At 40.0% G+C, this 14,215-nt stretch overlaps 1 protein-coding gene across 5 annotated transcripts in view; it reads left to right on the top strand.

Annotated features, from left to right (window-relative positions):
* The window catches only part of rnf220a (ring finger protein 220a), a 397,403-nt gene that overhangs the window by 257,111 nt on the left and 126,077 nt on the right, over positions 1-14,215 (top strand). For all 5 annotated transcript variants that reach the window (XM_067990120.1, XM_067990122.1, XM_067990119.1 and 2 more), the window contains exon 4: positions 7,434-7,479. In XM_067990120.1, the coding sequence (XP_067846221.1) occupies positions 7,434-7,479 (46 nt within the window). The remainder of the gene's footprint in view (positions 1-7,433; positions 7,480-14,215) is intronic.

Genomic DNA, 14,215 nt, shown 5'->3' with positions numbered 1-14,215 from the left:
GTGAAGGCTCAGTCATTGAGTACATTCAAAACAGAGATCGATAGATTTCTAGATATTAAAGGCATCAAGGGATATGGGGATGGTACAGGAAAATGGCATTGAGGTAGAAGATCAGCCATGATCTTATTGAATGGCGGAACAGGCTCGAGGGGCCAGATGGCCTACTCCTGCTCCTATTTCTAATGTTCTTATATCAAAAATGTAAATGAGAAACTCCAGGGGGGATAAAATATAAGGGTCAACATTCCAAAAAATTGCAGCCAGGATTGTAAGTATGTGAATGCACAAACCTTTCAAAACAAAATTAGAGTTAGATGCATTAATAACTATGGAGAGATATAACTAAGTCAAAGTGGGACATGCTTTTTAGAATGCATTCAGGAGTACTTCCTAGATCAGTATGTTTCTAGTCTAACAAGGAAAAAAACATTGCTTGATTTAGTCCTGGAAAATGAAGTGGGGCAAATAATTGATGTGAGTGTAGGAGAACAATTGGCAAACAATGACCCCAACATATTTACATTCAATGAAAGGATAGAAAAGAATAATGTAAAGTCAAAGGTAAGGGAGTTGGACCGGAAAAAGGCAAAGCTAAGTGATATAAAAAGGGGATCTGGCCTAGATTGACTAGACAGAAAAGTTAGCAAACTGATTTGACAGAGCAGGACTGGTATGAGATGCATAGAGTGCAATATAAATATATTTCTATTAGGTGAAAAGAATGTGCATCAAAATACAGAGATCCTAGGATAAATGGAGAGATTAAAACTAAACTGAAACTTAAAGGGAGACAAATTATAAAACGAAGGCAAACAATACTAAAAATAATGATCAGGATATGGAAAGGTGGAAAGAGAGATTAGAAGTGCTAAAAGGGAATATGAAAAAAGACTAGCAGGTAATATAAAAGGAAATAGTAAAGGTTTTCATATGCGTATAAAATGCACAAAACTAGCTAAAGAATGGGTTGGAGCACTCAAGGCTGGACAAGGGAGTTTAATTGTGGCGCTGAAGGAATGGCGGAGATATTAAATAAATATCTTGCATGGATTTTTAATAATGAAGGTGGAAGTAAGAATGTAGGTGTACGAGAGGATGATATGGAACAACTGTTAAAGGTAACTGTAGGAAAGGAACTGATTCTGAAAAAATCAGCAGGACTCAAAATGGATAAGTTACTGGGCCCTGATGGCTGCACCCTAGGTTGTTGAAAGAATTCAGAGAGGAGATAATAGGGGCTTTGGTCACAATTTTTCAAACCTCCTTAAATATACAAATTGTACCATGGATCGGGAGAGTAGCTGATATAACACCCTTGTTCAAGAAGGGAGATAAGGTTAACCTGGGTAACTATGGACCAGTTGGTCTAATATCAATTGTGGACAAACTCTTAGAATCTATAATTCGAGATCAAATTAGTCAGAAACGCAAGGGTTAATCAAAGACAACCAGCACAAATTTGTTAAAGGCAAGTTATGTTTCACAAATGTAATAGTGTTTTTGAAAAAAGTGATCGATTGGATAGATAAAGGGAATGCAGTAGATGTAATATATAGGGGTTTTCAGAAGGTGTTCAATAAAGTATCTCACAAGAGCCTTATTAGAAAAATTCAGGCATGTGGAATAAGACAAAATGTAGCACTACGGATAGAAAGTTGGTTGGACAGGGAATAAAGAGTTGGGTGTTGCACAGACTGGAGAGTGTTGGAAGTGATGTACCCCAGGGGTGAATGCTGCGTCTACTTTTGGTATCAATATATATAAATGATTTGGGCTTGGGTATAGGGAGCATAATCTTGATATGATAATGACATAACAGCAGGAGATTTGGCAAACATTGAGGAGGACTGTAAAAAACTTCAGGAAGACATCGACAGTTTAGTGGAATGGGCAGACAGGTGGCACATGGGGAGAGAACAAGGCAGAGGAATTGGTTTTGAATTACTCGAGCAAAGTGCCAGCACAGACACAATGAGCCAAATGGCCTCCCTTCTGTGCTGTAAACTTCAGTGGTTCTATGGTTCTATTGGCCTTTAGGAAGGTAGTGGTGCTGCAACTTTGTCAGTGAGTGAATATTGTGGTATGTGTGTACCGTCTAGTCTTATATGATCGCTGAGGCACAGAGATCTCAGGGTGGCTTACTCTGAATGCATAAAATTGACTGGAAAGTTAATTATATTGATCATCGGAAACGGGACACTGCAGTATTGTTATACAACAAAAGTGGGCCCAAAGCTTGTTGAATACAACAGGGACTTAAACACTTGAAATCGAGCTATGTTCCTCGGGCTGTGGCCTCATTTCACCCTTAGAGAAAAGGACAAAAATAAAGAAAATAATTTAAAGGAAGTGGTTGAAAGTACTGCCGTTTATCCCCACTCCTGTGTGTTATAAGTAGGATACAGGGTGGAGAATCGCTGAATATGGAACTTTCAGTCCGAAATCCAATTATTCAATTGGTTACGCATTGAACATTTGTGGTTTTCAATTAATCATTTCTTCTTCACTCGACAGTGCTAAAAACAAGTCAATAATTTCCTTGAGAAAAGAAAAACTTAAAACTAAATACAGGATTTATTTCCTTTTTCAAAGAATTTATTGACTGCTTTGTTGAATGCTAGTTTGTGAGGGCTGATCAGCACCCCGAAGGTTAAAGAAGCCCTTTATCATTTTTAATTGGTTTAACTTTGATCTATTTTACGCAAAGTATCATTGACATTATTAGACAAAATGCATAACAGGCTTTTACAGACGTTTGCGAAAAGCTGAATTCTGACAACCCGCACAATCTGTCCCTCTGTTTTCAGTGGATTAATTATCGGAACAGTTGACATCACCTCCCAGACAGCATAGAACTCTCTTTTTATTCTCTTATTCAACTATACAGTCCTCTGGGTTTCACATCAACTCTATAGAAAAAGAGATAATCTGCCTTTTCTATTTGTTCCACTTTGTACCTTTTCTTTTCCCTTTTTTTTGTCAAACTGTTAGTCTCTTTTTGACTTCTTCAGATTGTCACTGGCAGATTGTAAACCCTCTGCTCCCTTAGAAGTATGTGGATTTGGGATTTTATTTCCTTAAATCCAGCAAACTGGATTATAAGAAAGACAAAAAAAACCTCACACGGGCTGCATTATATACATGATGAAAAGCAAGATGCATGACTGGGGAGTGGGGAGGCAAGGAATTCCAAATCCACTTTATATCTGAGCACTCCCCTCCTTCTCTCTTTCTCCCTCTCTCTGTCTCAATAACACTCTTCATTTCCATAATGCATTTATTACATTAGTCTTGCTTTATATTAGAAGCTTCTTTCTGTCTCTCTGGTTTGTATGCTGCTTACTGCTTTAAAACAAAATGTCCTGGAGGAGCTTAGCACCGCATGTCTTCAAGAGACACCTTCAGTGCTCATTTCAAGGCATCCGGCCATCTGCCAAATGAAGGTGGATTTAATCTTGTAAAATTAAATTTCGCTCCGCTGACATACTCTTAGGCATCTGCGGCTGAGCGCTGCGGACAAACTGAACATGACAGGAGCATTGTTTTTTGTCACATCTACTGTGTTGATCTTTTCAAAGTCTCATAAAAATTTATTGATGTCCCTGTTTGCAGCCTAGGATATTAGTGTCTGCAGCACAGATATGATTTGATCTGTCTTCCCTTATTGGCGACCAGCGCTTAGCAATGCTTTTTAATACTTGCTGTCTTATAATCAGTCATTCCCAAAGTTGCAAGGCGGATGCAGTTAAGATCTGGCCTTTATAGTAAGCTGGTTCCCCCCTGAGGCTGATGGCATTGGTGTTATAAGTATGTAATTTTTGTACAATACATTCTCAAGGAGATGTATGTTTTAGTATCTACATCTTTCAACAGTTAAGTGCTGTGATGAGGAAAGGAGGAGAAAACAGTTACAAATTTGAGGCGACGAAAAAATCATTATTTCTCAGTACTCTGTTTTCGTTTGTAAAAGAAAAATGTACATCTGCCATTGCATAATTACTTTAATAAAAAATTTATTTCCAACTCATTTTCTAAAGCTGTATAATTGTTTCAAATTGAACTTGTCTAAAAGGGGGAATTTCATAAGAGATTAGATTGAAACTTCAATAATTTAAATGTATAATTGAAGAGTTTTACTTCAGGGTAATTAATAAGAAAATTCTTCCTGGCTGGAATACAGATTAATATGTTCTAAAGGTTAGTAATCTGTTTCATAGAAAACTAATAAAAAAGAATGTTCCCAGACCGGTTCCAAATATGTTTTGTCACAATCTATCACACACGTCTGTCCGTTTGTCATTATTACTCTGCCAGTATTTTGCACGCATTTGTTTGGCGAAGTGTTGATTGTCTTAATGTTTTGCAGTGTGAAGGTTTGTTGCTGGATGTACACAAGAAACTTTGTCCAGAGGCTGGTAAAAAGGACGGAGCTCTTATTAGGGAAGATGGCTTTGGGAGAGCTCCAATACTATTCTCCTCCCTGATAACAGCCCCCTACAAAATCCTACCCACACTTCTCCACAGAGATGAGGCAATCCTAGGGGAATATCTATAAAGTAGATATTCTCCTGCTAGTATTATAGCTATAATCTTACAATATTTATTTTGCTGTCACCTCCTAAGAGTCACAGTGATGGACTGCCTTAGTGCACATACACATAGTACACCATAGGATTTGCACCAGTATTTCCACAAACTCTGAATTCCTAATCTCATTTATTCCACAAGGAAGCACTGAAGATAGACCAGGTGCTTCTGCCAAAGAGAATGAGGGATAGGTAGAGTTAGAAGTAACCTGTTGAGGTTTCTCTTGCCAACCTTATGGTAATCTATTACAGAACAAGAATGGCAGAGGCCTCCTGCACATTCTATCTTGGAGTATGTGTATGGCATGGGGATACATAGAGAAGTGAAAGTGGAAAAGTAGAAATTGTTTTTAGAGAAAGGCAGAACTATGCCTTAAACAACAATGTGCTGCATCAAGGAATATTAAGACACAGGTTCTCCCTGTGACCTCCCCCAACCCCTCCACTACCCCCCACCCCCTCCTCCACACACACACACACACAGCCATGCTACGGTATAGAGGTACTAAATGAAAGTTAGCACTTTCCCCACAGGGAAAAATGGAGGCCGCTGTGCCATACATTGGTGGAGCCTGGGAACAAGTCACATGATTACACACTCAACAGCATCGGTTTGCAGTGCGTTGAGACCAAAAAGGCACAGAGAAGAAAATAATCATCTTGAAAAGGGGGAGCCTAGTCTTAAAAAACAGAAATACATTTTACCAGTGTTGATATTGCGAGACAGTAAAATGTCTGGAGGTGTCAGGTTTTACCTTTATAATGCTTGGAATATAATAGTCAAAAATGGCCAGTAATTTAGAGTGTAACAAATTCTGTAATTATTATTACTGTAATGATCTATGTGAAAACCTGATGAATTAATACTATTATTGTCCTAAATGAGTAGAAATTGAAAATCACAAACCACTTTCACTCTACAACCTATTAACTGAATTATTTTTGCTATTTATTTCTATTAATTGAATTCTTTTTTGCCAGATTACACATTTTTAACAGGTTTACAGCCCAAATTAGTCACATTGAGTAAAAATGTCATCACTTCTGCTATTTGTATAATCTCTCTAATGGCAGTAAATTAACTGTAATAATAAAGGATGATGTGATTGTAAAGCATGGCCACACTCTAACGTGCTGTACCACAGAGTGATAGGAAAGGGTTTTACACTTTTAATTGCTGACAGGACAACATTCCAGTCTTGCCCGTGCCATCAGGTGCAATCATTGGGCATAGGTCAAGGTCTCCAACAGGGGGAAGGAAGGAAATTCAGTTGACCCCGTGCACCTACCAGCAGATGGCCTAAGGGTAGAATGGGTGGAGACATGGTGGCAGGTCAGCAGCTCAGCCCCGCAGTTTCAGAAAATAAAATACTTTAACTTTGGGATGGCAAAAAATATGAAAATAGTATGAAATCGTTTATATTTTGATAAATGCTATCATGTAATTGAAAATTTACAACTTTAAAAAAATAATGTTACAGTGTAGATCGCTCATAAGTGAATACTCCTGATAAATAAAACATTTTGGAAAGGAGCACTATGCTTAGTATCATCCTGCAAATGAGGGTAGTTTTAAAAAATATATTTTAATTATAATTTTTGTTAACGCCATGATCTCTTTGAGGAAGTCCTATCTCTCTCCAGTTAAACTGGTAGTGAGCGATATGATAGTGAACCTATATTGTTTCTGTTGCTGTACCATATGTTCCCCAGATAGACAGAGTGAACAGCTGCAGTTTGCACAGCTAATCAATGGTTAAAGTAGGACATGTCTGTGATATATGGGGTGGGGGGGGCAGGGGTGGAGGAGTGGAGGAGTGAAAGATTGTGAAGGAATACTTTTGAAAGATGACAATTTTGGTTGACAAAAAATATCGATCTTCATCCAACTTTAATCATTTCGTTTTTGACTGATTATTCAATCAATTTTGAAAGGCTAATATATTCCCTCTCAATGATCACTTAATAGGAAAGACCAAGAGGATGTAAAGGAGGCAAACAGGTGAGTGATTCAAAGCATACCCATTAGCATCAGATTCAAGAGTGGCACAGGTAAATACTTAGGAAACAGGTGAACCGTCTTCCTGTTTGGTTGTGAAAAAAAATTACAATCTGCCACTGTCTGCCAGGAGGTGTTCACAGTAAGTGTCCTTTTCATGTGGAGAAGGAACTGACTTTTTCCCTGCACCTCCCCCGGCTCAGGAATTCTCTTTGCGGGGAATCATAGGCACAAACCATTTATGTTAAGCAGATTATATATTTTTTGTTGAATCGCTTTTAGTTAGATCCCAGAGGTGGCAATAGAAAGGATGCTATCTCTTTTAATGTGCTATCAAATGACTCAAAGTAATATTGCACAGACCTCTAAATCAATGTGATAACTGACCTTTATAATGCAACTCTCAACTTTGTCTCCTAAATCTATTTAAAACACCTTGGAATTTTGGTACTTCAGTAAAAATGTTGTGCAGCTCTAGCTGTCGATAATCTTGAAATCCAATTTTTCTTCTTTTTTTTCTTTTGCTAAATAGAAGTAATGTCACTTTGACATGTGTGCGCTTGGACAGCTGATGTGCTTTCAGATGAGATGCAATTTATTGTGTGATGAGTTATACAGAAACTGCCAAAACACACATTTGATTATTTCACATTACATATAAATAATTACAACATGCTTTGCAACAGTTTGAAGTGTAGGGAGAGTTAAAAAAATAATACTGGGTAATATTATGAATAACAAAAAGCATTAGCATGTTGTAATGGTACTCATGCAGAAAATTATCTGCAACTATGGGCAAGACCTGAACTGCAATAAAGTAAAATAATTATTTCCTGTTTCTTCAACAGTAAGCATTCCATGTTGAAGGACAGCACAATCCAGGGGACTGTGAAGGTAAGTGAGCCTGAGTCAATGTTTGAAAATAAAAGAGACATGTTGAAGATGGGTGAAAGAGAATGGAAATAAACAAGAAGAAAAATAGAATGGGGGATGAAAGAAAGGAGAGAGACAGAAAGGAAAAAGAAAGAGGAAAAAAGAAATCGGCATGCAAGAGATGAGCAAGGTACAGAGGAAGGAGAGACCTGAGAATCTGAAAATGATATAGTATTTCAAATGGGGAAATGAAAGAAAGAAGACACAGGCAAAAACTCAGAGATGGAGAGAACTAGAAAGAGAGACTGAGGGACAGAGCCTTTTAACTGGCATGAGAACAATCTAGTCCCTGGAGCGCCTCATTTCAAGTTAAGTTAGAATTAAGTCCTTGTTAAACAAGCACTCTTCAAGGACTTTCAGCTGTCTTCAGAGTGGGATTAAGGAGCAGAAAATATCGCAGGCCCCTGTCAATCCTGTGTAAGAATAAGCTGTTAAAAGGCAGCACCATGAGATGACTAACTTTTGGCAGCTACTGTAGCCTTTATTGTAGAGGCCTTTTTCCTGAATTTGTTGATGCTGTGAGAATATTAATGTCAAGGGCCTTTAAAAGGAGAATTTACAAGATCAGTTTTTTTCAAATATGGCCTCCTTTCCTCTGGAGTCAAGGCTTGCCGCCTCATAACTAGTGTCTTATTTTACACCAAATTAACTGGAATAAAATTAGATATGAATAGCGTCAATAGAATTGAAAAAAAAATAATTATTTTGTTTATGAAAATAAATAATGAACTAAATAGCTTATCTATTATTCTTTAACCATTTGGGTACACAAAACAACTTTGAAACACTGAGAGAATTTTTTTAATATTCTGTTATATGGCAATAGAAATTTATTAACTTACCAACTTTATGGATAGACACTGTTTCAGATTTATCATGGTAATATTTCTTCATAAAAAAAATTTTCTCCATGAAAAATTCCTCTGCTAATTTCTCCCTTCTCCTACTCCTCTGAAGATGCTGACTCCTTGCTGGGGAAGATTCCACAGGCAGTTGGTATCCTCTGGTGCCTCACCCATATGGCCATTATTCACATGTGCTTTGACGCTGAGTGCCAGAAGGCCAGTTGACTGTAGCGGACATCACATCTGAGCCCAATCCTAGCCTCACTTGTTGCCCATATTAGGACGCGTCCAGCATGGGTCTCTGGAAAGTGATCAGGAAATGGAACCCTGACCATTAACCCAGGTGTGCTGAGGGTCAATTGTAGCAACCCTGCCGCCACCCTGTCTAAGATCAGGCAACTCATTACAGCAGTGGTTGAACCTGGGATTTTCCTTGTCTATATGACTCACTGGATACTCAATAGGATAAATTCACTGAACTATTGGAGGGGCCAAAATGTCAATGTTATCAAACATTAGTGATGCATTCTTTAACAGATGATTATTATTTTGCATGCTATTGACTCCATGTGAAGGATTCTTTGCATCTGGTCACACACAACCTGGACATTCAGCGAGTTAAAAACATTGAGGGGTTATTGGTGGAAGCTTGCAATAGTACATGGGTGTCATCTATTAGACCCTGGACTTTGGGAAACCCAGTAACGCAGTAAAACTGGATGGCCCTATCGTGCTGCTACCCAACTGTCATGCCAAACCGCATAAATTACCGAGCATTCCACAGAAGTGTGCCGGTGACCAGATGAATGCTTGACAATTGACCCCCTTGGGCAATATTGCAGAGATCCCCCATGGCTGCATGAAATGAACCTGTGGCATAAAGGTTGAGTGTGGGTGCCACTTTCGTGGCCACAGACAGAACTTTCCGGGCAGATAACCTAGCCGCAGGTCTGCATTTTTAGATGGTATGTGCATGAAGGTATTTGCTTGTCATTATTGCTTTCAAAGCAAGAAGGAAGTATTGAGCAAGTCACCTCCATGACTAAATTACCAAAGAAAAGAGTTTCTGAGCCAAAAATATAATTTGAAACTAGGTAGGGCAGTGGGTTAGGATACTACCCATTCACCTCCAGCCTCATGGTTGAATCCAGTCTAAACTAATGGGATTCAAAGTCTCCTCTCTCTGGCTGGTTATAAAGGCCCCACTTGAAATGAGTTTGGACAGTTTCACCCTGGTAATAGAATCATAGAATGATAAAATTTTACGGAAGGAGTCTATACGGCCTTTTGCACCTGTGCCAGCTCTCTGGAAGTGCTCTCCTCTAGAAGCATAAGTCCAAAGCACAAAACTGCCCACAATCCTGTTCAGATTGGCACAAAACTTCACTCATAATGATAGGTGATGTGGAACTGGAAAACTCAGACTAGTGCAGAAGGGGCACTATTCAAAGGTTGGTATTCAAGCACATTGTTGGGGAAAAGCACAGGGAGCTGTGCAGTTAGTCTACATTGAGATTCATCAATACTGACGCTAGGAAATTACTGTTCCCCAGCATTGACATCTTTCACTTTGATAAGCACATAATTCACTAATAATTCAACATCCGATATTGTGGTAGCCCAGAGCAGGGGGCATACCCCTGGGTGCCTGCTTCCTGCCTGCAGCCCGCCGTCCCTATGCTAACAATGCCCGACCCTCAAAATGGACCGTGCCTCCCGTCGGGATATTGGGCTGACTGCCTGAATACTGCTCGGGAGGAGGATTTACCCCAACGTTACTCACCTGCATAAAACATTCAACAAGATAAAATATTAAAATAATGATGAACAAAATACAGTTTTGAAATGAATCACAAAAGAACCCCACTGAGTTCAGTCCACATGATGCCCATGGTCTGTCCTTAGTCCCAAAACCCTTTGATTAATAAATTGTTACTTTCACACCTATTCCTACTTGGCCTCCCCTGCTGAGATTGATCCACATTTATGGAGAGTTATGTGTTGCAGATATGCTTAAAGAACATTTTCACCCCAGCTGTCTGTCTTGGATTTTTCTGGTCCCAGAGATTAAAAGATAATGCTAAAGCCTACCACAGGTTTCACTGCTCTAAGATGTGCAGCTGAATCCTAGAACTAGTTTCCCAAGAAATATTGCACTTGAATCAGAGTTTCTACAAATTGGAAATAAAAGGAATCAATTGGCCAACCTTTGTCCCACAGCTCACTTAACCATTCCTTCAGCATTCAGTATATAACAGGAAACTCTCAACAAAGGGATATAAGAGGAGATTTTTCTGTTTTCTCATTCCCTACAAATGCTGGGAGTGTATTATCGAGAAATTGTGCACCTCCAGCAAATGATTTCCCACCATAAATTTTAATAGGTGGAAAATAATGGGCTGGTCTACACAATTTCCCAACATGTGCTGCCTATGTGTGGCAGGAGTACTGAAGGAGAAGCTGGCAGCAACCTGCAGGTAAGTCCAGGGAAGAGGGAGAGGCAAACAGGAGAGGGCTAGCACAGGCCGGTAGTGGCTCGCATATTAACATGGAGGCAGGAGGAGCCCTCTGGACAGGAGGCTCCTCCTCCTCCTGTGCCACCACCAGCTGCACCTGCTTGTTTGTGCGATGTGTCTTACCTTATGCACTCCCCTCTAGTTCACTCTCTAAACTCCCTGGGATGGATGCATCTGAGCTGGTGCTTGGAAGGGAAAAGTGTGCGTGGTGAAGTGCTGGCTTGGCTGGATGCAGTGGGCCCTGGCTCAACATTATCTGTCACATCTAGAGAAAGAGAACAGAAAGACGGTACAATGATGTCCTGATGAGCAGCTTGCTCTCAGAAGAAGGAGTGGCATAGTAAATGGCTTCAGTTTATGTTTGCTAGCAGTTATTGAAAGAGAAAGGGAATTGGATATATACTTGAAAAGGAAATATTTCTAGGGCTATGGGGAATGAGCAGAGGAGTGGGACTAATTATATAGCTCTTTCAAAGAGCCAGAAAAGGCAGAATGGGGTGAATGGCCTTCTTCTGTGCTGTATGATTCTAAAACAAGAGCAGCAGAAGTTGGTACTAAACTTTGAACCTTGAACCTTCTACTTCCCCATCTCTACTCTTTATGGCCTCCCTGCCGATAATTTGGAGGGCTTCTTCCTCAGAGAGGGGATGAGTTCTGATGTTAGAGGTGATCTTTCACAGTTGTTATGGGAAGTTTTCTGCAAAAAGAGCATAAGAAGTGAGAAGTTGCAGTCGTCAAGATGAGATGCAGTAATGGCCAAATGGTAGCATACAGTCTATAGTAGGTGTGATGACATATTCATACAACATTCAGCTGCACGTAAGTAGAAATTAGAGCCTATTTGCTCGCAAATGATTTTACTGTCTAAGTGACAAAAGGATAATTTAGCTCTATGAGTTATGTTGGGATTAGGAATTCCTTACAGTGACACTGAAAGGCTTAAATTTTAGCCGGTTAAAATTCTATGCTTGAATCAAGTATGTATTTACCTGAATCTTTTGTATTCAAATAGTTTCTATTTTTGCAGTTTGATTTTTAATATAAATAACAGAGGCCCACTGAGCCTTGGTTACGAATTTGTGAATGCCATAGATAAACCTCTCGGGTTCAGTGACATAAGGAGTCAATCTATCTACATCGGCAATCACCACATTGCTGGCCATCTACTGCCTTACAAGCACATGCGGTCTCCTGGTTTGTGTAGCACGATTTCTGAGAGACCAGCGGTGTTTGATTTGTGGCCTACCTCACCACCTTTAAAACATCTGAGTTCATTCTCTTCAGGTATCTGACTTTTGCTTGGCTGCCCCCTCTGGCCTAGCCTGGGATAGGTTGAGCAGTTGGCTTGCTGATTGGCTCATCCGTGGGACAACATGAGGCATTTGGCCTCCCACCCGTGCGACGGCCTACTTGTGCTTGCAAGGTAGTATAAAGATTAGCATGTTGCCTAGCTGCTCGATAGTTTTCCACAGTGATCAAGTAATCAGATTCTTAAATCGTCTAGAAGTATCTCCAGAAATTAGTTAGTTAACATTAAATAGGAAAGACCTCTGTAGTCTGTTAATGCCTTTGCTTTCCAGTCACATGTGATATATGTCTTCAGTCCAGATAACTACTTCCTTATAAATACTGACTGAATACTGTCATAGTTTCTTAAATTTCTGCCTGTACCCCGTTTTTTTCCTACTTGCAATAATACACCATTGGGCTGATTTTAACTCAGTTTGCTAGCCGGGAACAGTGCTGTAGCATCCCTTAATTAGGAATATTGCACTTACCACCCCTTTCCCGCTTCCACCCGACCTGTTGCCATTTTGCTCAGGGCCTTTACAGCGACGGTCCAGGCGGCTGCCTAGATCAGGTGGGACCTTCAATGAATTATGCAAATTGGGGTCCTTTGATGTACATAGGACCCCAATTGCAATTTTATGGTAGAAGTGGGCGGAGGGTGCACTGCATATGCTCCGCCCATTTGTTCCAGGCGGTGAGTGCCTAACCGCTGGACGGCCCTCACAAAACGGCCCAGGAAATATCTATTTTTTTTTTGGTGGGGCCAGGAGAACCAGGAGTGGATCCACAAAAACAATCCAGGCCACTGCCAGCCCGACCGAGGCCTCCCCTGGGATCACCTCTCTTCCCCCACAAGGACTCCGACTGTCAGCCAGCTCACTGTGGGACAAGGATGGACAGGTGTCTAGCATTACTATGTGTCAGTACTAGGCTTTATGCCAGGAATTTAGAGTTTCTTGGTAGAGATCTGGACCAGGTGACATCATCGACTACTTTTCACATCAGTTAGGGCGCAGGTCATGTAGAGTATGAAGCTGCCCTGCCGCTGCTTTGACAATGTATCTCAATTCCCAGTCTCTGAACAACACTTCTGCAGTGTTCTGACATTTAATTTCTGCACTCTATGCCTTTGTTGCTGAATCAGTGACAAGAAGAGTTGAATTTGAAGAAGGATAGAGCTAAAGGCTCCACAAGTGTAATCATACCCTCCACAACCCTACAGATATTATGTATTAGTTACATACAATAACATTTGTTTACTAGAGTCATTGCAGTGTGCTTTGCCAAAATCCTGACTTTGTGCTTTTCTCCTCTGTACACTGGAACTAAATTAAACTGAGCAAACTTACATCTCGTGTCTTACGAGTCATCAAATATCCCCCCACACTTTGTCCCAACCAGATTCCAGTTACATTAATGCTATGCCAGCCAATCTCCTCCCAACAAAAAGAAAACCTATTCCAATTTACTCATCATTCCAGTATTTTTTACACTGCAATAATTTTTGATTCCACAATGTTAATTAGAACAATTACATATCTCCCGTTAGTGCAGTAGGGAATACTCTTCTAAAGTTAGTGTTGTGGTGATGCAGTGGGATCCTTAACCCTGCATCCGTTCAGTGATTGTTGGAATCAATGGCATATTTAAAATACAGTTTATAATGCCAGAGAGTTTGGCTCCTAAATAGTGACTGGTTTGAGGAAAGGAGTACAGAAGTACTTGTCCAAACAAAGAAAAGAAAAAATAGAGCTGGGGAGTCAGCTTTTCATAGAGCTGAGTTTTTTTAATTCATTCCACTGACAACCCAGCCGATACAGGAAAAAGAGAGAGAAAGGCTCCGAGATTTCTTCTTTCAGCCGTCTGTAAATGAGGGGATAGCACTTAATAGTCTCAAATGGCTGCCTTAAAGGGAATTCAGTTAACAAAATGTCAGAGGGAAATGCACTTCCATTCACTTTATGACACATGATCCTGCACGCGTAGGGAAACAATATTTACAATGTGCTAGCAATTTCAATTCATTTTGGAGATGTACGACGAAGA

The sequence above is a fragment of the Heptranchias perlo genome, chromosome 9 (genome assembly GCF_035084215.1).
Source record: "Heptranchias perlo isolate sHepPer1 chromosome 9, sHepPer1.hap1, whole genome shotgun sequence".
Taxonomy (NCBI): domain Eukaryota; kingdom Metazoa; phylum Chordata; class Chondrichthyes; order Hexanchiformes; family Hexanchidae; genus Heptranchias; species Heptranchias perlo.
Note: the sequence above shows the minus strand (reverse complement) of the source record. Positions and strands in the feature narration are given on the sequence as shown.